The sequence below is a fragment of the Balaenoptera physalus genome, assembly GCF_965194825.1.
Source record: "Balaenoptera physalus genome assembly, chromosome: 3".
NCBI lineage: Eukaryota > Metazoa > Chordata > Mammalia > Artiodactyla > Balaenopteridae > Balaenoptera > Balaenoptera physalus.
Genome location: NC_138890.1, coordinates 116,696,986 through 116,720,454, shown reverse-complemented (window position 1 = coordinate 116,720,454; position 23,469 = coordinate 116,696,986). Strand labels below are relative to the sequence as shown.

At 41.7% G+C, this 23,469-nt stretch overlaps 1 protein-coding gene across 20 annotated transcripts in view; it reads left to right on the top strand.

The window, feature by feature from the left end:
* PDE8B (phosphodiesterase 8B) overlaps nt 1-23,469 on the top strand; it is a 383,716-nt gene that overhangs the window by 221,004 nt on the left and 139,243 nt on the right. For 14 of the 20 annotated variants that reach the window (XM_082457144.1, XM_082457151.1, XM_082457136.1 and 11 more), the window contains 2 exons: nt 9,164-9,223; nt 22,464-22,654. In XM_082457144.1, coding sequence (XP_082313270.1) covers nt 9,164-9,223; nt 22,464-22,654 — 251 coding nt within the window. Of the gene's footprint in view, nt 1-2,406; nt 8,366-9,163; nt 9,224-22,463; nt 22,655-23,469 lie in introns of those variants that run through there. The other 6 variants (XM_082457142.1, XM_082457141.1, XM_082457145.1 and 3 more) reach the window with 2 other exon arrangements.

The following is a 23,469-nucleotide window of genomic DNA, read 5'->3' as shown; positions in this document are numbered from 1 at the left end:
GCAGCATAGATAATTGAAATCCACAGGATATCTCTAAAACTCATTTTTAGCAGGTGGTTTCTGTTTCCTTGCCCATCAAATCTATTTACCAGAACTGCTGACCATGTAACAGAACTGACGGATTTGAATATCATCCCTCTCCACTTTGTCCCATCTTCATTTAATGTTAAGGAGAAGGCATATAGCAGGATGCAAGGGCATCAGAAATGCTTGGGTTTTTCCACAGTCCGGGTAATTGCCTTCTGAATAATCAGAGATCGACATTCTTTGCTCATCCTCTGTTACACAATGTAATTTTGAGTGCTTGAAGTCATCTGGCTGTTTCTATCATCAGTAATATTCCTAATAAAAGGAAGGAAGTTAGTTGAGGGATGTCACGTTTTTCAGTTGCCTTTAAATTCCTCGGTTCTCCAGGTCACGCCCTGGGTTTGACCTTTGGAATCTGGGAATGGTTATGTTGACACACATGCCTGGCCCAGTGACACTGCAGCTGAGTTGCTAGGTTAATGAAAGCTTGATGCCTTGATTCTTGCGTGGCATGTATGATGTAAAGCTTTTTGACATAATCATAATATTGTAGTGCAATTAGGGTTCCCCCCGCCCCAAAGCTAATTCTCTCTAAGGCTTTCTTGTGCTAGCCTCCTTCAGGTGTACTCACCATTTCATGGATTGTAATCTAGACCTTCCCCCCGCCCCCATTTTAACACATAGTCTGTTTCAGACAGTTCTTTTCTGATGGCTGTAGATGAAATGACTCCAGTGTTTAAGTAATTTCTCTCTTTCATCTGATATTTATGGGGAGTGGGATGGTTTCTCCATTAGACTATGCTGGCCACATTTTCTGTGTGTGGATCTGATGGCATCTTGGATGTCTTCTGCCTTTTATTTATTTATTTTTTAATAAATTTATTTTATTTATTTTTTGGCTGCTTTGGGTCTTCGTTGCTGCATGCAGGCTTTCTTCTAGTTGTGACGAGCAGGGGCTACTCTTCACTGCGAGGCGCAGGCCTCTCATTGCGGTGGCTTCTCTTGTTGCGGAGCACGGGCTCTAGGCGCACGGGCTTCAGTAGTTGTGGCACACGGGCTCAGTAGTTGTGGCTCATGGGCTCAGTAGTTGTGGCTCATGGGCTTAGTTGCTCCGTGGCATGTGGGATCTTCCCAGACCAGGGCTTGAACTCGTGTCCCCAGCGTTAGCAGATGGATTCTTAACCACTGTGCCACCAGGGAAACCCTTTATTTTTAAGTTTATTTTTAATTACCATTTCAGTGCTAACCAGAGGGTGGATCTGTCCTTTGTCACTGTGGTGTTTTCCAGGCATGGTGGGATATATCATCCTCTTCTCCACTCGCCCAGTAAGAGTCACTGAGTGTAGTGACAATACTTCTTAAGAAAGCACAGCCTTGTCCCCGACAGTGACAGTGGAGAATGGGAGAGGGCAGGGGGCATCATAAGACACCGTGCTGGAAAGCCCATCACGGCGTCTGGTCCAGCGCCTCTGGGCGCCTCTGGGTCGCATCTTGCTTTCATTGGCTCTGACTGCGTCGGCTGTGACACACGTGGTATGTACTGATCTCCCTACTTGCTTCACCTTCCCCAAGCTCAGCCAGATCTTCCACATCTTATGTATAAGTTTTTTACAACTTTTACTTAAAATCTCTTTGTGTACCATCTTAAGACCTTTCTGCAACAAATCAAGATATACGTTAATATGTAAATAAGAACATGGCCTTCCTTCCAAGAAAGACAGGTCTGGGCTTAAATCTCAACTCCAGCCCTCAGGTGAGTTGAGTAACCTTTCTGGAGCTTTAACTTCTTTAGCTTTAAGTTTGTGGGATTGCTGTGCCTGTTACATGGGATGATGCACGTGGGGGCACAGAGCAATTAGTTACCTTTAGCAAGGTCCCCCGAGTCCCAGCCCCATATCCTAGGGTTTCATTTTACCAAGTTTCAGGGAAACTCTGTCTGTATTCTGAGGAATTTTAAATACAGCATCTTATTTTACTAAATAAAGACCTTATTAGGAAAAAAAAAAAGTATATGTAGAATATTTATATAGTGACTACTTGCTCAATTAATGTTAACCCCAAAATAGGAAATAGGCTTTTCCCATAAAACTAAATATATTGTAAATTTATTTTGTGATATTTAAGATATCAACAAACCAGAATGTATAATCCAGTAAACACCTATGTACTCAGTATTCACTGCTTAAAAAAAAAATCAACGACTTTGATCAATAAAATCAATACTTGAAGCCCCTGAATACACCTCCTTCTCCACCAGTAGGACCGCTTGCCTCCATAGGGAATTTATAAGCATTTCTTTGTACCGTTATAATATACTCTTAAACTATATTCAGTATTATTTAAAATATTTTAAAACCTTAAATGGTACTCTAAGGTATGTGTTCTTCTGAGACTTAATTTTTTTACTTGATGTTTATGAGATTCATCCATTTGGAATGGGTAGCTTGAGTTTCATTTTCATTGTTGTATAATTTCCACTGTATGGATATTTCTTGATATAAATTTTTTTTGGTGATGGATGTTAATGGATTGTGGATAAGGCTGTCTCCAAATCTTGGGTCTAAATCTGCTCCAAGTGTTCTTGTAAGTGCTTCCTCATATACCCCAGGGGTCCATTCACATAGGAGGTGGATTGTAGGTCGTATATAAACTTCATCTTTACTAGAAATCCCCAGAATGTTTTCAAAGTGGCTGAACCAATTTACACTCCCAACAACAACGTATGAGTTCCTGTGGGTCTACTTCTTGCCCATGCTAGGTAGTGTTTGACTTCTTAATTCTACTGTTCCATTGATCAACAAACAGCTGGTTGTGACATGGTATCTCACTGTAATTTGAAATTTTTATATTCCTGATGACTATTGAGCGTCTCTTCATACTTGTATTTCCTATTCTGTGAATTTCTTTTTCAGATCTTTTGCCCAGCTTTCTTTCTGGTTGTCTTTTGATTGTTTTTAAGGATTTTGTTATGTTCTGGTTACTAATACTTGCTGGTTTCCTATACTGTAGATGTCATTTCTTGGGCTAGCACCTATCTTTTTTTCCCTTTTATTAGAGTGTTTTTGGCTTTTGCTTTTGGTGAATAGGAGTTTTAATATTTGAAGTCGAAGTGATCTTTTCTCTTATGGTTGTCTATTTTGATGAGTAGACATTTATATGTCTGTATTTTTGTGATAAAACCTCATGCTGCCAAATTAATATTCTAAACAGCAGAGCATAAAACACGGAGTTGGTAGATCTGTCGCCCACTGTGAGTATCTCATGACTATGAGTAATCTTCCATATATATAATGTGTGTGTATGTAACAAAAAAGACTATAAAAATTTTTATTTTGATTCTAGTTTAGGGATACTGTTTGGGGGGAATAACTCATCAAATGTGAAGGACTGTATCTTCCTCTTGCCTAAATGATCATCTTGTGTTTCTGGAGTGGCTTGTCTGGAAAAAACCCTGTGGGTATCTGGGTTCAGGTATGATGGTTGAGTCTGGGTTCTCAGGTAAGTGCTCCGTTGATGTCTGTTGCACAAATGAATATGTAATAGCGTCTGAAGTTGACAACAGACATGTCTGCTCAAAGAATAGACTAGTGATTCTCAACCCCAGTTGCACCTTAGAGATACCAGTTCTCTTGGTTTGAAGTAGGACCCAAGCATTAATATAATTAAAAAGTTCTTCAGGTACTTCTAATAAGAAGCCCAGGTTGAGAACTTCTAGGTAAGATAATTGGAAGCAGGAAGGGGAGGGGAGGGGAGGATTGGGACCACCTGTTGGGCTCTGAAAGGTCCAGGGGGCAGTGGAACATGGCGAGAATCAAAGTGAGGTGAAGGCCGGAGGCTGGTGTGAGGTCAGAGCTGACCGCTGGGGCCTGTGGCTGATGAGAGACAGGAGGAGGAAGGAAGCATTCTGGGTGTTCGGAGGACAGCGGGCCTGGGGGGTGAGGCAGGACGAACCAGTGGTTCCCAGTCCGGAGCAGCGATGACCAGCAGCCTCAGGGTGGGGCACGTGGAGGCTGCACTGCTGGTGCCTTTCTGACCAGAAGCCACAGGGCAGGCGTGGGCTCATTTAGAAGGGACAAGTCAAATACCACCTTTGCTTACCCAGAGCTCAGAGGAATAAAGAAAGTAGTTTGGCCTGGGAATGGAGGGTAGACAGGGGACCCCTTGAGAGATGTAAATACTGTTTTAAAATCAGAGCCAACAGGGCAGCAGTCAGGGTTGATTAAGGATATTTAAAAATAAGAATGATCTTTACAATGGGGCACCCCTTTCATGAAGTGAAGTTGCTTTGGCCCTGAGCTGTGCGTGTGTATACACCTGTGTGTGAACACTCAGTACTGTAGGTGGTGGGGAGGAATGGATTCCCAGGGAGTTGTTGAAGTGGGGAGGATTCAGTCTCTGAGCTTGTTTTTGGAAGGTGGAAGTCATGGCAACTCCCTACCCACCCCGACAGACAGAGACACACACATACAGAACTTCTCCTTCTCAGTCCTGGTGGCAGCCCTGTTAGCAGCAGCACAGACTACTAGGGTGTGAGCAGAGATTGCCAGGTGCTGAATCCATCTGCAAAATTGGAATAGAGTCCAGAAACCCATAAGAGAAATATGGGGAGTGCAGTCAGAATTAATGCTGTAAAATTCGGAGCATAATGAAAGAGCAGTGCGCTGGGAGTCGGGAAACATGAAGTCTCAGTCCCGACTCTGTTACTTACAATCTGTGTGATCTTAGGCAGTTTAATTCAATTGCATTTCTTTATTGAGCGCCAGCATTTACTGAGCACCTTCTAGAGGCTGGGGACAAAACAGTGAAAAAGACAATATCTGTGTCCCTCAGGACACTCACAACCTTGCCCAGGGGAAAGATATTTAAATGGGTAGTAAAGTAAATGCTAAGAAGCACACAGGAGAAGCACTGAGCAGAGAGAGTGGTGAGTCCTGTCTGGGTGCAACTGGACCTGCACAGCCTTCGGAGAGTGGGGGGCACTTGAGCGGCCCTCCAAGCCTGAGTTAGCCCTGCTGAGCAGATGCAGGAGGAAGGCCTTCCAGGTCAGTCACTTTGCCTGAATTCTCACCACCTTCATATTCGAGGGAAGCTCTAAAACCGGAGTCCAAGTTATTTAACACAATTCCGGAAGCTACCGAGAGCTGTGGCCACCACCACCAGAGAGTATGCTGCAGTTACAGGTGGACCAGCTGCCTGAACTGCTGTGATTTCTCTCAAGACTTAGTCTCTTTCGTCTGGTTACCCTGCACCAGCTGGTTTTCATCTTGGAGTTCCCTCTCCTTGGATATGAAACCAAGCTGGGGGGAGGGGGCGGGCGGTAATTTTTTTTTCTTGATCGTTGTGGTGTATTTTACCCACTTGCTTTCACTGCTCATAGCAGTGTCTTTGTTTTGTTTTTGCAAAATTTGTGTTCTTGACTATCCAGAAAGTAGGCAAACCAAATGGTTTTTCTCCCCGAGTCATAAATCTGATCCTGTTAATCCTCTGCTCAAAAACCTGCAATGTGGTTGGTGCCTACAGAATCAAAAGGGATTTCCTTTCCAGAATCCTCTAAGAACTGACCGCAACCTTGTCTTCCCTTTCATGCTCTGTAATCCAGCTTCTCTAGATTCTTGTCTTCTCCCCGACGAGCATCTTTGCATTCTTGCCTCTGTGCCTTTGCTTCTGTTGTTTCCTATGCCTGGAATTTTCTCTCTCAACCCAGTCTCTTCTTCTTCTCATCCATGACCCACTTGTCTTCATAAAGCCTTCCTTGATCTCCCCACCTTCAAAACCAGAAAGATGGTCTCCTTTCTCTCAACCTCAAAGTCTGAGGGGAAATGTCTATCAATCAGAATTCTGTATCTCACTGAACTCTCAAACAAAAGCAAGTGATAGAAATTTGCATATCAAACACATCTGAATGAGTTTGCCTCTCATAGACCCTCTCAGAATGAAAAGATATTTTCCCAGTTGCATGTTCAGGGACCTAGGTTGCTACCTTGAGATCAGCCAAGGTGAAAGTATTTACACCGTAGAATCAGTAAACGATACAAAATAGGACATTTCTTTTTTCCTGAAGAGCCAACTTATCTGAGTGTGAATTGGTGACCCTGCTACATGTATATAAGTGTGTGTGTGTAGGTGACCATGCACACACATGTGTGTACACATAAATATTCGACACACTATTAATGTTGGACAGTTAAAACTGCACTATCAGCCAGCAGTGCTTCCTCGTTTGGCTGCTGGGGAGAGCCGTGGGGTCGGAGTGACGAGGAAGCGTGTCTCTCTTCACACTCTCAACTTATCCTCCTCTCCTCTCCAGAGCTGGAATTGTAATACCTATGACCCCACCTCCTTCTTGCTTCTGTGTCCTTGGCAAATGTGGTCACATCCTGGAATCAGAGCTGACATACTAACTGAGGATCTGTGTATCTGCAGTTGCTCAGAGCTCACTCTTTGAAGTGGAGAATCTTGGCTTGACTACACAGACATCAGTCAACGGTCTCCTGTTTCTGTTCATAATTTGTTCTCTTAGAAATGGGTGAAATGCAGGCAATAAGACTGCCATGTTAGAAGGAAAACTCTGCAGACCGCTGCTGCTGTCTGTGCCCATACCTGCTGCTGGTCAGGCCTTGGGCCATCCCTCATAGGCCAGGAGGAGAGGTTCCAGTTCTACCGGGATAGTTGACCTCTGTTGGACACAGAAGCCGAAGTCTGATGACTGGAGCGCAGACCAAGAAGGAGAAGGCACACCAAGAGACAGGAAGTGACGTGTAGGTCAGGACTAGAGGAGCTGGGAAACCGAGGCTCCCAGGCTGGCGGTGAAGTTGACCTGTGCTCTTTGGGGGGCAGCACAGGGACGTGGGGCTGGGGGGGATGGGAGGGGATGGCAGAGGCCGGGGTCTTGGAGAGAGCTCAGCGACCTTGCGGTTCCTCTCCTGGGCTCTGCCTCAGGTGGCAGCTTCCTGCTGACGTGGATCCGGAGGAGGTTAAAATGCCAGATGCAGGCAGGGAACTCTTGTGCTGCAGGGGAAAGCTGGAGGGTCTTTCCTGTCTGTCAGCAGGAGAAGGATCTTCTTGATTGAGGCTTGCTTCTAAAACTGCATGCCGTCACTCCGTGGCTGTTGCTTTTCTCCTGCCAAGGTCGCTTGTGTGAGAGTGCCGAGCACAGGGCTGGAGACAGAAGGGCCCCCGCAGTCATCAGCTGCTTTGCTGGCAGAGTTGAACACGGCCTGTTTAACAACATCGTGCACACATTCGTTCCTTGAAAGTACACAGGAATGTGTCGGTTAGGAGGGAATTATCACTTTGGGGGCAGTCTCTGCCCTTGCCCCAGTCCCTTATTAGCCTTCCAAAGCGAGCCACTTTTTATTTGATTGCTTTTAAACTTGTATTGATTTCTTGTTTCATTTGTCTTCTGCCCCTGGGTGCCCCTGTGCAGGGCCAGTTTTGCTGGAGGAAGCGCAGGAGGCCCTGTCGCAGGCGCTTCTGTGGGTGGTGCAGGCACTCTGCCAGGAGAGACCAGAGAGCACAAAGATACCTCAGATTATCAGTCACATTTCTCTTTCTGTACCAAACTGGTTTCACTTCTCAATCGTTAACTTTGTAGCAGAATTCTGGCCGTTGCACTGCTTTTGAGGGAGGGTGTCTGTTTCAGATGATAAAAACTGCTCTTAGGGTGAAGCTGCGGTGGCGGCCAGAGCCCCAGTGATGCAGGAGACCTGGTGACGTTCTCCTTCCAGGGGAATTCTTGGGGCTGAGCACGTATCAGTACAGACCCCTCACAGGGCATTGTTTTGCTTAGAGAAAAGCAACGTGAGTGTGTCACTTAGGCCTGAGGACCGCAGTGCAACACTGAAGGGACTTGTCGCAGGTCCGCAGGCTCAGGGACCCGAGGAGTCATTCCAGCCCTGCTGGAAGGACTGACTGTGGGAAGGCTGCTTCCCCAAGCAGGGCAGGAGAGCCCAGCTTTGCTCTCCTGAGAGCTCACCGCAGAGAGCGGGCCGGAGGAATCCGCCTGACAGAGGAAAAGGACATCGGCAACTTGTGGTTATGTTTTGGAGAAGCTTCACACCATGCCCACCTGCAGTTAAAGGGCAAGAAAGGAGAAAGGGAAATTAGTAGTCTTCAAGTCTAATGTACGGAAAGTTCTGCTTTTCTTGTTTAACTGATAAAGCCTCCTCTGACCCTTGGGTCACTGAAATGTCTCTGGTCCTGTGAACTCCGATGCTTGCTGAAGCTGTCCTGTCTGACTCACAGGGGCCAACCTAGTGTGTTGAATGCAGGATAAGCTGCTAAGTAGAGGCAAAATGACTGCAGCCTCTTAGAGAAAAACAAACCTGGATCCATGGAGGTGAGGCCAAGACCTTCAATCCGATTGTCTAGAGAAGAGTTATTTTTAGAAATCCAAGTAAAGTAATTAAAAATAAAGAGAAATATTTTCTCTCTGCTTACAGCCAAAGGCAGTTAGATGGTGTTGGCCAGTGAACACCTAAGCTCATTGCTGGAGTCATGGGACAGAGTTCAGCTTCCTGTGGTCCTGGTGTGAGGTTACTCAGTTTATTTGAGGAGGTACAACTGAAATGAATAATTTAGTCATGGTCAACACGGGTAAGAGTAAGCTGTTTATTCCTCATACTAAAACATGAAGATAAAAAAATAAGATCTGAATATAGGAACACTCTTAAACCATCAAAATGCTTTAGCTTCCACATATGAGAGGAATTTTTACTCTTTGGAAATTTCGGAATAATAACAGCCTGGCATCATGCCCAGAATAATAGGTGCTCAGTAAATAATTATTGAGTTGTTTTCTCCCGTAAAGAGAGAGTAAAGAATAATATGTGCTTATTATAAAAATCCATGCACTTAAGGTAAAAATAACCTGAAATCCTACCACTTAGCCTTGAGGATATATCCTCCCAGACATTTCAGTGCACATAAATGTATACATTCTTTTACAAAACCAGAATTGTACTGTATGTGATATTTTATAAACTGTCTCCATGTCAATAAATTGGGTCCTTTTATTTAGCTGCGAAGGGGCATGACATAATATCCAGTGTAAGGAAGAATTTGTCAATTCCTGTAGTTTATGACTTGACACATCTCATGTGCTGTTTTTGTTTGTTTGTTTGTTTGTTTGTTTTAGCAGGTCTCTTCTGCAGAGGTACGCATCGGGCCCATGAGACTGACGCAGGATCCTATCCAGGTACACCTCCATTCCTCTGTAGGGACTTGGTTTGCAGAGCAAGTGGTTATAGAAGCACTACGCGAGGGGCTCTTTCATATACAGCAGATGGCCATCCTTGCCCTGACGTGCATGCCCACATGTCCATACGTGGTGTGTGTGTATATGCCTGTGTGCAAAGGCTTGTTTTTATTAATGTCAAGCTTGAGGAATCAGATTGCTTTCTTGAAGACAAATATTGCCCCATTTTGAGTATAAATAATATAATAGGTAGAGCGATTGCATGGTAGGTTGTGAGGGAGAACAACTCTTCACCAAAAAACGCGTCTGTTCTACATGCTGCTTCTGCAGCTGGAAAGGGAAGAAGCCGTGTGTGGTAAAGGGCAGGGCTTTGCCACGAGCCACGGCTGGGTGGGAATCCTGGCTCTGCCTTTACCAGCTCTGTGACCTTGCATGTATTGCTTCACTTCTCTACCCAGTGCCTTGTCTATAAAGTGGAGATGGTAATGTCTCTCTCTTAGGAAATTATGAGTTCAGTGAAATAGCATCAGGTGCTTGGGACACTGCCTGGCAGTAGAAGGTGCTCAGTGATGGTAACTTGTCCTGTGTGACTAGAGGCAGGCAGCCTACTGGGCTCTGAAGCACCAAGGCTCCTGGTTCCAGGGAGAGAAGGGGCCAGCGCCTGCAGCCTTGACCACCCTCTAACAGCAGCAGCACCCGTGTCCTTCCCACCACCTCTCCAGCCTCCTGTGTGCCCTGTGAGGAAATAGGTATGAGAGGTGTTTGTTAAGTCCTCATCTGCATCTGCATCTTCCTGGTAGACCTACATGAGCCACCTACATCCTTGTAAAACTGTAGCTTGTTAGCACCTGGAAGCTTGTGCTGCACTTTGGACAAGTGAAGATGCAGAGAAGATGTAAATAAACCAATTAACATGTAGATGAAAGTGAAAAACCAACCAAAGAAATGTACTGTTTAAGAGCGGTTGGAAAAGAAAATAATTTACTGTTGCTTGGAAAGGAAATGCAAATCTAGGGAAAGGAAAAAAACAAGAGGTTTAAGCTTGGGAAAATTGGATGAAAACAAATTTAGGAGCAGAGAGAGAGAGGAAGAGAGAATTTATTAAAATAAACATAAGCCACACTATTTATATAGAATACAAACAAGTGGAAAATTCCAGTATTCATTCTGGGGGCATGGACTTTGTAGTCCATTTTGAATAAAGGCAGTGACAAAGGTTCTGATATCAGTATTTATTCCCAAAGTAATTTCCAGAATTTTTCTTGGGATTAGTGTGGTTTTAGATCAGTTACTTTAATTTACCTTCATTTTTCACCCTGTGCTGTACTGGCAATGAATGCTCATGATAAGGGCATCTCATTCTTAAATCTTTTTTTTTTTTTTTGATGTGGACCATTTTTAAAGTCTTTATTGAATTTGTTACAATATTGCTTCTGTTTTATGTTTTGGTTTTTTGGCTGCGAGGCATGTGGGATCTTAGCTCCCCAACCAGGGATTAAACCCGCAACCCCTGCATTGGAAGGCGAAGTCTTAACCACTGGACCACCAGAGAGGTCCCCAAGGATGTCTCATTCTTATAAAATATAATTTGTTAAATTGTAAAGTATTCTAAATACTCATAAAAGTACATGTGTATACCCATATCCACTTTTATGAAATATGCTAATTTTATCAAACATGATAAATTTATTTTATCAAGGATGTCCTATTTGTCTCAGAGTTCTTTTTAGAAACAAGAGATTACAGATACTTCAAGCCCTATTTATCCCTTTGCCCTCCTCTCTCTTCCCTAAAAGTAACCACTATTTGGAGATTGATTATGATAGGTATTTGTATATTTCTTCTACATATTTATGTATCCATTTTTTAAAAATATTTATTTATTTTTGGCTGCATTGGGTCTTGGTTGCGGCACACGGGATCTTTTGTTGCAGCACATGGGATCTTTTGTTGCAGTACACGGGCTTCTCTTTAGTTGTGGTGCACAGGCTCCAGAGTGTGCGGGCTCAGTAGTCGCGGTGCGCAGGCTCTCTAGTTGTGGTGCATGGGCTCTGTAGTTGTGGTGTGCAGGCTCTCTAGTTGTGGCATGCGGGCTTAGTTGCCCTGCAGCATGTGGGATCTTAGTTCCCTGACCAGGGCTCGAACCCGTGTCCCCTGCATTGGAAGTTGGATTCTTAACCACTGGACCACCAGGGAAGTCCCATGTATCCATTAATATTTACTTTGTTTTGAATATTTTAAACTTTATTTGAAAGGTGTCAGACAGCAGGCATCATTCTGAAATTTTTCTTTATCATTTAGCATCATACCTGAGAATCTATCACCTAATCTAAGGTCACAAAGATTTACTCCTTTGTTTTCTTCTAAGAGTTTTATAGTTGTAGCTCTTATATTTAGCTCTATGATCCATTTTGATTTAACTTTTGTATATGGTGTGAGGTAGGGCTTCATTCTTTTGTTATGTGGATATCTAGTTGTGCAGCAGCATTTGTTAAAAAGAATATTCTTTCCCCATTGAATTGTCTTGGCATGTTTTTCTAAAATCAACTGACCATGATTGTGAGCATTTATTTCTGGATTCTCAATTCTATTCCATTGATATACGTCTGTCCTATGCCAGTACCACACTGTCTTGATTTCTGTAACTTTGAAGCGTGAGTCCCCCAACTTTCTTATCTTTCAAGATTGTTTTTGCTATCTGGGTCCCTTGCATCTTCATATGAATTTCAGGACCAGCTTGTTAATTTGGCGAGTGGGGGGGACCAGCTGGGATTCTGATAGTGATTGCAATAAACCTGTAGATCAATTTGGGAATATTACTGTGTTAACCATTTTGTCTTCCAATCCATTAACATAAGATGTCTTTCCATTTATTTAGATTTTCTTTAACTTCTTTCACCAATGTCTTGTAGTTTTTAGTGTAGTGTTTTATATTTTTGTTAAATTTATTCCTGAAATATTTTATTCTTTTTGATGCTATGGCAAATGGAATTGTTTCCTTACTTTCATTTTTGGGTTGTTCATTGCTAGTGTATAGAAATATATTTATTTTTGTATATTGATCGAACTCATTTATTAGCTTTTACATTTTTGTGTGAATTCTTTAGGATTTTCTATATACAGGATCATATCATTACTACTTTCTTCCCAATCTGAATGCCTTTTATTTTGTTAGCCTGATTGTCCTGCTAGAACCTTCAAAACAATAGTGTGTTTAGATACTATTTATAAGATATATCCAGATCTTTTCTCAAAGTGGTTGTACCATTTTACACTCCTACAAGCAATGTGAGTTCTTATTACTCCAAATCCTTGGTAATGTTTGTTTCAGTCTCTTAATTTTAGCTCATCTAGTGGGTGAGTAGTTCTATCTTATGGTAACTGAAATTTGCATTTCTCCATGACTAATAATGTGAGCACTTTTTTGTTCGCTGATTGGCTATTTTTAAAATCTTCTGTGAATGTTTAGTTAAGTCTTCTGCCCATTTTTAGTTGGGTTGACTTTTAAAAAACTACTGAGTTGTGAGAATTATGTATATATTCTTGTCCCAAGTCCTTTATCAGATTTTGAAAATATTTTCTTCCAATCTGTGGCTCTTCTCTTCATTTTCACAAATTTGGATTTTGAGCAAAAATTTTAGTTTTGATATAGTCTAATTTATCACTCCTTTTATGGTTATTGCTTTCTGTGGTCTATGAATCCTTAATCCCAGGTTGAAGATTATTTCTCGTTTTCTTCTGGAAACTTTATTGTTAAATTTTAATTTTAGATCTATAATCTATCTCAAGTTCATTTTTATGTATGGTGGAATAAAGAGGTCAAGGCTCTTTTTCCCTCCATGTTGAATGACCAGCTCCATTTGTTGAAATGACTGTGTATTCCTTGCTCCATTGAATTACTTGATGCCTGATTCTTTGATACTTGTTGCAACTTGTTTGGTAGCCAATAATGTAGCCAGTTTTGAAATTTTCCACAAAAACTTTTAAAAAGGTGTATCTCTATTTCTGGAATACAGGTTTCTATATCTGTGAAATTAATTCAACTTTATTAATGATGCTATTCAAACCATCTCTATCTTAATTTCTTGTGTCTGTTAGTTTCTATTGTAATGGATATGTCAATATCCTCAATATTTCTTAATATTTTCTGACGTTTTGAGTCTGTCATGTTAATGTACATCCAAGTTCTAGATTGCTGTATGTTCTTGGTGACTGTTCCTTTTATTATTATGTAGTGTCCCTCTTTAAACTTCTGCCTTAATTTCTATTTTATTTGTTGGTAATATGGCTGGACCAGCTTTCTTTGGTTAATATTTTCCTGGTATATCTTTTTCTATCTTTTCATTTTTGGTTTTATTTATAACTTTATGTTAAATATTCCTCTTATAAGGAGCTCATAGTTTTATTTTTCTAAAACCTATTCTGATAATCTGACTTTAATAAGAGAGTGTAATCTTGTTACATTGAGTGTGATTACTGATACAATTAGTCTTATTTTGTATTTTCTATTTGTTACCCTTTTTCTTTTTCTCATGTATCTCCTTTTTGTTAAGTTGACATAGTTTTCAGAATTACCTTTTATTTTCTCTGTTTTAGAAGCTATAGGTTAGGCTTCTATTTTAGTGGTTACCCTTAGCTTATTTTTAATATGTTTGTTTAGCAGTCAAATTTTATAACAAAGTCTCAAGTGTATCATATTTCTGTCCTCTCAAATACGATATAGTCCTTTGCAGTATTTAAATATCCCATAATGGACTCACTCCCTCATCACAAAAACGAGTGTCTGTAATTTTGGACTTATTATATTTGGTATGTTAAAACATAACGAACATTTTAAATTTGTGCTCATAAGCTATGAAATATAATAGTAAAACTAATGCCGTGAACCCACCACCCAGCATAAGAGGTGGAGTGGTTCCAGTGCTACCGTGTACCCTGCCTGGTTCCTGTCACATGAGTTTGGCCCCCATGACAGCAGATACAAGTGGTCAAGAGTCCCTCTCTGAGTGAGGGACAGAATAATTAAGAGACTCTTTTTTAAAAAAATAATAATTTCAACTTAGAACCAAGGATGCCTTTACTCCTGTGTCTCATTCAAATGTAATTTCACTCACTGATCATCCAGTTAGAGTCTGTGGAGTATCTATGTGCTCAAGGCTCTGCACCAGGTGCTGCAGGGGAAGGGGGCCGAACAATGACCCCTGACCACCCAGGGAGTCTGGCTGGTTGGTTTTATTGTCTATTACATTCTAACTTGAAAGGCAGAGATATCTAGTCAAGTGTTCTTGTGCTTCTGATACTGTCATTGCAACTGTCTTCGAAATGGCCTAGAACCTTAGATTTTAAATTTTTTTTTTTCTTGGAGAAAAATTCTGTAATTTTTTTTTCTTGGAGAAAAATACCTACTCTGTAACTTCACTGCCGTGCCGAAAACGTTAACTACGTCAGCCGGAACGCTTAGGACTTGGGAGGAACTTACTTGACAAGCATATTCCAGGATGTGGTTGCTTTTGAGGGTGCACTTCTGAGGTCACCAGGGGAAATTTGCTCCCGTGTAGAGACCAGGAGGTGTGATGTGGCCTGGCGGGAGTGCTGCTGGGAGTGGAGCGGGTGGACGTGCCTCGTCATATTGTAGAGGACAGCTCTCCTGGGTGAGTGCCTGTGACTCACAGCAGGGCATGTTTTCCAGTCTTAGCAAAAAAAAAAAAAAAAAAAGTAGGGGAAATATTATGAGGCAATAGATTTTTATCAGCATGATACCATCTGAAAATCAAGAGGTCTTTTCTTCGTCAGTGCCTGGAGCATATTTACTTCCCCGTGTGTGGAATTGTCTCTGCTTAGAGTGCTGTCGCCCCTGCCCCTCACAGAGCTTTCCGACTGGACTTGGAAACAGATCTTCACTGCTCTGGCCTAAGCGTTTTCTCAGCAAGACAGCACTTTCCTTTAAAACTTAAACTTCTATGTTGTGTGGACATGGATTTTTTTCTGGAACCATTATATATTGGAGACTTTATGTTGGAGATCCTTTGGCCTTGTGGGAAGCTGTTCTTCACATAGTAAATGAAATGACGGAGTGATGGAGATGTTCAGACTCAGTAACTTGCTGTGGTCAGCATCTGCCCTCCGGTCTGTCCTTACTGCTGGTACCAAGTCAGGTCCTCTACCTGGCCCAGCCAATTTCATGGAACCACAGAGTTGTTAGGGGTTTTGGTCCAATATTTTGTGGGTAAAATAGAGTACGTTACTTAATGATTGCCCAGGCTCAGGGGTCCAGCCAACCTCAGTTCAAATCTTGTTAGTTGTGTAGCTGTGGGTGTGTCTCTTAATCGTCCCATATCTCAGTCTCCACATCTGTAAGTGGGGATGATGCCCACCTCGAAAGAGTTGTGAAGGGTTATTAAATGAGATAGTATGTTTAAAGTCCTTTCAGTATCATGACTGGCCCTTAAATTCTCATTAAACTGTAGCTGCTCGATAAAGCCCTTACTTTGCATAGTTCCAGTGTGTGCAAATTTCAGAGTTAAGTTAACATCAGATCACCAAAAAGATGTATTAAACAAGACGTATTAGCGTTACTTTCTTAGGGACATTTGAGGAAAGCTCCCAAACCATTTTTTCCGACTGAATCGACCCCACCTATGGTCAGATCGGCCAGCTGTTTAGTATGATGTGGATATACTTATATATGTGGTCTACTCTAGAAGCTACTTGTTACCTGGCTTTTGCTGAAAGCCAAACCAAGTATTCTGAAAATTAGATGTTTAATAGTAGACATTGATAATCCATTTGGAGACATGTAGACACACTCTATCTAGAAAGAAGACTAATAATAATGAACGCTTCCATTGTCTTCAAGTTAAGGAAAAGCTAGGTTTTTTTTTTCATCTTTTTCATAATTAGCCTTCACCAGAGAATACAGTTTCATACTCACTTAGCTATCAAAGACCGCTTATTGCTGGCCTCAGAAAGATAGTTTTCAGTACTTTCTTGATAAAACATGTCAAAGGAATGGTTACAATACTTGTAGCACAGCAAGAGGACATCAGGAAAGATTACTGAAGGAGGAGCTGGGAATTGTGGGTCCAGCTCTGCCGTTGCTCTGCTTGGGGAAGTTGCTGAACTCATCCGTTGATTGGGGGTTGATGGATCACCCCCAGAGTCCCTTCCTGCTCTGAGAACTCCTGAGAGTCATGGTCCCTGCCCTTGTCATGGCCACTAGGACCCCCCCAAGTCCCCCGGAATCGGAGTGCTACCCCCTGCAGCCTCTTACACTTCATTCTCTGGGTCCTGCTCTGGGGCATCCCTTACTTCATTATTCTGGCTTGGGTTGAAAGATGAATTAAACTTTGTGGTTCCGGGCTTCCCTGGTGGCGCAGTGGTTAAGAATCCGCCTGCCAATGCAGGGGACGCAGGTTCAAGCCCTAGTCCAGGAAGATCCCACATGCCGTGGAGCAACTAAGCCCACGTGCCACAGCTGCTGAGCCCATGTGCCACAACTACTGAAGCCTGCGTGCCTAGGGCCTATGCTCCACAACAAAGAGAAGCCATGACAATGAGAAGCCTGCGCACTGCAACAAAGAGCAGCCCCTGCGCACCGCAACTAGAGAAAACCCGCGCACAGCAACAAAGACCCAACACAGACCAAAATAAAAACAAATAAATAAATAAATTTATTTTAAATAAATAAATAAACTTTGTGGTTCCAAGAAGGTGTAGGTAGAAATAGAGGGAGACCCTGCATGATAGTTTGAGGTATTCATAGCTACGTTTGAAAAGCCGTACAGGTAGCCCTGGCTTTGCACAGTTCCAATGTACACAGATTAGGGCTAAATAACACCAGGCCCAAAGATTGCAGTCACATTGGTGTTTTAATTGTGATGATTGCATCAAGTACAAACTTTGCTGCTAGCTCTTCAGTCCACAAGTCATTACATAAGTAACAAATGTGCAGCCTGAGCAGTGACGAACCACATCACTTTCTTCGAAGTCTCTGCCTGTTAGTTCCAGCACCGACAGCAGAGTGTGCGGTTGTGTCGCCCCTTTATCTCTCCGTGATAACTCGCATGGCATTACAAAATATATATAAGTATACCTTTGAAAGAAGGAGCTAGCCCACAAAGACGAGAGTGTAGCAAAGGAATGGAAAGCGATAATGCTGGAAGTGAAACAGCAATGTAAATGGAGTTAGAGAAGAAAGCTGATTGGCAGTGTTGACACTGCAGCCTGTGAGAGGTTCTAGAGGGTAGCCAGAGGAAGTTCGTCAATGCAAGTTTTTTGCGCTAAATGAAGAAAGTGGTTGTGATGAAAAAGACGAAGTGATGCCAACAGAAAACTGCACAGTAATTAAAGGAACTCTGGGGACATTTCATGACATTGAAAGTACAGAGGATAAAATGTTGGAAGCTGATCCAAACTTAAGAGTTTATAATTCACCAAGGCGTAGAAAAGAGGCTCATTCTGTATCATAATTTATACAACTGGAAGAAGGCAAGCACTGTTCAAACTACTCAATAAGCTTAAAAATTTTTTTTAATTCACAGTTTCTAATGTTTTAAAGTAAGTGCACTGAATAAATATTAATTTTACATTTTTCATTTCGCTATACATTTATAACCAACAATAGAAGAGTTTTATGTTTTGACAAAATTTCCAAATGTCATGGAACCATCGTTTTTACCATCCTTCATTAAGATTGCTTTGCGTGGTCATTTATACAGTCTGGCACTGCCATGCACAGTGAGCACTGCCTGTGTTTGTGTTCTGATCCTGGACAAAACCCAAGCTGGCCAAGATCTGCTCCAGAAGAAGATGTTTCCTCATTGCCCCGGGCTTCACCCCAGATCTGCTTTTAATCTTCTTCTCTTTCGCTGTGTTTACAACAGTGCAGTGAGGTTGATATAACAAAACTACTTCCTTCTTCCCGTTCTCCTGTGCCTAGATTCTTTCCCTGGATGCCATGTCCTTGCTCTGTCTTTGGTCACTGCTTATTAGTGCATCTCTTGTACTTATCTGCTTACCTGAACCTCTCCCCTGCTTGCGTCCTAGGGGTAGAGACTGGACTATGGTTGTCTCTGTCAGCTTCTTACTCTCAGTTCTTAACATCTTGCATGATAGGTCATCAAAAGTATTCTTTGAAGGAATGTTCCACATACTATTTAGAGCAAGTAAGAGTCAGTTTACTTTTACTCTTTATAAATTAAGTTCAGCTATATGCTTTTATTAATTATTTTTTAAAATATATTTTACAAAATCATTTTATGGGATTTGCCTCAGTGAATGGTCAATAAACATTTACAAACTGACATGTTTGATAAAGAAACTAAATATTGATACATGGAATGATAAATCTGAAGAGGGACTATATCACAAAACGTTTTTGAGGGGTTGTGTTCTTTGGTTTTAAGTAACAGCTGTCTTACACAAAATAGTAAATGAGTAAGAAATAGATAGTGCGTTTTTTTTTTCAGAATCCAAGGAAGAGTTGAAAAGCCATGGCTTAGAAAGGGTGACAGTGAGCCATCTCTGAGTATTTTGACAGAAGGGATTTAAGGTTCTTCCTTCAATATCTCTGCTATTAATGAGCCATGGGTCCTAATTCCCAGCCTCTGTGTCTCTCCGTTCACATATCAAATTCCTGGAAACAACATTATTAGTCCAGCTGTGGCCTAGGAGATGGGGACAGAGAGTACAGCTTTGGTTACTTGGGTGTGCTGCTTTCCTAGAGAAGATAGAATTTTCCAGAGATAGGCAGACCTTAAAAAAAGTGATTACTATAGTACTTTACTCTAAAATATGTATGTGTGTATGTGTATATATATATATATATATATATATATAGTTTTTTAATTCCCATAGATTTTCACTTTGCTTAGGAGTTGGATTATTGAAAAGTAGTATTTCTGAATTATTTTTTTATGAATGGAAAAAATTTTGAATACTACCTAGAGAGATTTTCTAGTGAGTACTCTTGTAATATAAATACTCTTGCTTCAATATGTAGATTTTAATTTTTATTCAGGTAGGGGGAGGACAACAGATTAGGAGAGTCTGTCATTGAAAGGTAGTTTGTTACAGTTTCCGAGAGGAGGTGTGGGCCGTGCAGGACCACAGAGGGAAGCACTAAGGTTGATTGGAGGCAGGGAGCCTAAAGGGGAAAATGGGGGCCAGAGCCTTGATTGTGGTTTCTGTGGGAAGCAGTGAGGCAGGGAAAGCAGGGTAGACAGCTTAGCTAGTTTGAATCATTCCAGAGGAGTATTGGGCAGAAGGGCTGTCCCTAGTTGTCTGGTGCCTGGCGCTGGAGTGATTAGGGCAGGTAGATAGTGGTCCAGAGGGTTAGCAGTGATAGAGGTGGTAGGAGTACGGACTGGATTGGTTTGCATATGAAAAGTGCGTTCCTAGGCAAGTCGTTTGCTTTCTCTAGGGGTTGGAGAATTGGCTATCCCTCTGGGGCATCTCTCCAGGGTCAGCAAGGCTCCAGACATCAAAGCATCAGAAATATCAAAATTAACGAGGCATAATTAATACAACTCCCCACTTTGAATTGGTTTTTAAGTTTCCAAGTGAAATCCGGTGTAAGTTCCTAAACCAGGCATTACCAAGATCGAGCCCTCTGCTGTGACCTCCACTTCCTCTCCCACCAGCTCACCCTCTTCTCTGTCACACTGGCTTCCTTGAGTTCCTTGAACACATCAGGCATGAGTCCCACTATAGGAACCAGTGGATCTGTTCCCTCTTTGTGGAATGCTTCTTCTTCAGTTATCAACTTGACTTTTTCATTTCCGTCAGGCATTTGCTTACATGTCACTTTCTCGGTGAGGCTTACCCTAACCACCTTACTTAATACTGGTCCCAGCACCCACTATGGATCCCTCTTACTTGACCCTACTGTCTTTACCTAGCACTTACCACTTTTAACATTCCATATCATTTGCTTATTTATCATGCCTGTTGTTTGTTTCTTTACCCCTACAATGCAAGAGGTCTTTATTTTGTTCATCAGCATACTCCAAGCAATTAAAAACATAGTAGGTACATAGTAGGTGCACATAGTAGGCACATAGTAGGTGCTGGCACATAGCAGGTGCTCAGGAAATACTTGAATAATGACATTATTTTTCCAAAAGTGGAACACTCCCGTCTTTTAAGGACATCTAAGACATATGAGATTAATAACTGTAGCAGTGTCCAATATGGGAATACAGTTAGGTTCTTATTGCATTCGTCAAATATTGAGGCATAAATGGTATAAAGGAAATATAAAGTGTTGAGATTCTTGCTTAGCAATCATAGTTCAGCCAGACAGATGAGATAAGAAGTTCTGTCACCTTTTCTGACTTCTAGGCTTTGCTTACTGAGTTTCTCATGCTAATACCACAGCTACAGCAAGTAAAGGGCTAGTGACTTTTTGTACAAGCCAGTTTATTCTACCTGATTTTTTTCATTGTAGCTCCATTGTTAACAGTTCTGTTTGAAGCCTTTCTTTTCACTATCAAGATCCACAAGGCTGAGCCCCTCATTTCTCTTGGAAGAGCCACCTCCCGTTTCTTCCTAGAAGTAGCTCTGTAGCTGAGGTTTTGGGGGATAGACTGACCTGAGGAGTGACAGACCCTTGCCCAGAGTGAGCCGTTAATAAGTGTGGCTGCCTCATGTGTTACTGGCATGTGATTTCAAGCCATGTGCTAAGAAGTAAATGTCAAAATCATACTGAAAAATATTATTTATCTTCTGGAAACATGGCATTTGAGAAAACGGAAAATGATTCAAACAGTGTAGAACAAATGACATTTATAATACATTCAGATGTTTAACAGTAAGGAATTATTGGAGAGGTTTAGGTATGAAATGGTGTTGTGGTTTTCTTTTTTTTTTTTTTTAGAAAAGAGTCTTTATCTTTAATAGATGCATATGGATGAAATATGTGGGATTTGCTGCAAGCTGATACAAGAGTTGGAAAGTGGCTAGGGATAGAATTGAAGCCAGATTGGCCAGGAGTTGGTTATTGCTGAAGCCGGGTGATGGGTACATGAGGATAATTTCACTGTTGTTTCTATTTTTCTATATATTGTCAATTAATGAAGCATTTAAAAAATGTAGTGGTAATTATTGGACAATTTGTCTTGTTTCTGACTTTAAATGAAACACATTCAGAATTTCATCATGAAGAATGGTATTGGCTGTGGGCTTAAAGGACCAGAAACTTCCCTTCTGTTCCTAATTGTTTAAACCAGAAGTGGATGGTGAAGAATATTAAATGCTTTATCAATATCTTGAGATTATTTTATGTATTTCTTATTAGACCTATTGCTGTGACGTAGTTTTATTCCAATTGACGGTAAAAACCCTCTTACATTTTGCAGAAACCCTGCACGTAGTTATCCTTTCACTCAGATAGTAAGTGCTGACCGGCAGGGGGTCACAGCAGGAACAAGACAGGCAGGTCCTTGCTGTCCTGGAGCTCAATTCTAGTGGGGAAGATAGACCATAAACAAATCAATGAACAAGTTCAGGTGGTGGTATCGCCATCTCTGGCTTTCTGGCCACCAGGGAATCTGGGTCCCAGAGTCCAGGGAATGAAGAGGGCAACATGGTGGGAAGTACGGCTACCTTCTTTCCAGGGAGCGAGGCTTCACTTTCCAATGAAGAAAAAAGAGGCATGTTTCCTCACCTTAGCTCCAATAGCTTCACATTTCATGATTGTTCTTTCTAGATTTGGCAAGCGCTAGGTGTTGGAATTAGTTTTTGAGATTGTTTTGAGTTCCCATCCCTTCTGTGTCTGGATAAGGATTTAAGTGCTAAGTTTAGAGAGGTGGCCAGGTACCTTGAGACGAACACCAGCTGCCCTGGCCCCAAATATGTGTATATGTGAATCATAGTCTAACTTGTGTTGATTAGCCTGTTTTCATTTCAGTGCTCAGTCTATTTAAAAACGAAGCCAGTTAGGAAATTACAAACGGGTAACAACCACCAGCAGAGTGATGGACCATGTATTCTGTGCTCACTCAGGCCTCATAGCTAGCTTACATGGCACTGTTCTTAGCACATCTGACGTTGGAGAAGCTGTAGGCTGAAGAGATGAACTACCTTGTTCAAAGACACACTAGAATCAGTGGACCGGCTGGGATTTGAACCCAGGTAGCTTCTCTCCAGAGGCTGCATTTTAAACTAGTATCTTGTAGGCCCGCTTTTAATACTCTCTAAGGATGATGATTACTGTCAAGATTCTCTTTTCTTTGTGTTCCAGGTTTTGCTGATCTTTGCAAAGGAAGACAGTCAGAGTGATGGATTCTGGTGGGCCTGTGACAGAGCCGGTTACAGATGTAATATTGCTCGGACTCCGGAGTCAGCCCTGGAATGCTTTCTAGATAAACATCATGAGATTATTGTGATCGACCACAGACAAACTCGAAACTTTGATGCAGAAGCAGTGTGCAGGTACCTTAGATATGTTAATATGTTAGTAAATGTCCACTTAACAGCTTAAAATGAAATTCATTTACAGATGTCTTTAGTTCTAGCCCAAATATTTCTAAAATATGTGTTGCTGTTTCTAAGTAGTATATACAGATTTCTGTGGTGAAGGCTATAGCTCCTCCTATGGCCTTTTCTATTTCTCCACATTTGAGTTCCGATGAATTTAGAGGTGTGAGCTAGGCTCCACTGAAAACTTCAGGGTGTTTTTTCCCCTTGAGTATTGCTCATGTTTCACCAAAAAGAAAAATTGAAATTCACACAGTTCTTATTACAGAGATAGGGTTTGGATTTAAACCAGATATTTTAATCTTAATTATTCTGTCCCAAAATGAACATCAGAAATGTGTGAAATAGACCATTTTTCTCTGCCTGACACAGATGGGTGGATTCTACAGCAGTCGTGGAGGGAAGGCAGCTACTTTGCAGCAGCAGAAAATCTTCCAGGGATCCAAACCCCCTGCTTGTTTACAGAAATGCTTGCGCTCTGGGGAGGAAATGCTTGCCTGTTCATAAACAAATGCAGTCATCAGAGTTAGCTCTGGATGAACTGATCCATTTAGCACAAGTGGAATGCTTTGAAGCTGGACGGGGAAGAGGTCACTAATTAAATGCTAGACCAGGACAGACTCCAACTACATATGGAGCTGGAATTGTCTTGAATATTAGCAAGTGAAATGAAAGGTAGGGAAATGGTTCCTTAGACCCTTTGGTACCCTGACAAGAAATTAGTGCGTTTAGAGAAGTTTCTTGTCACGGCATCACCTTGCTATTCTTGG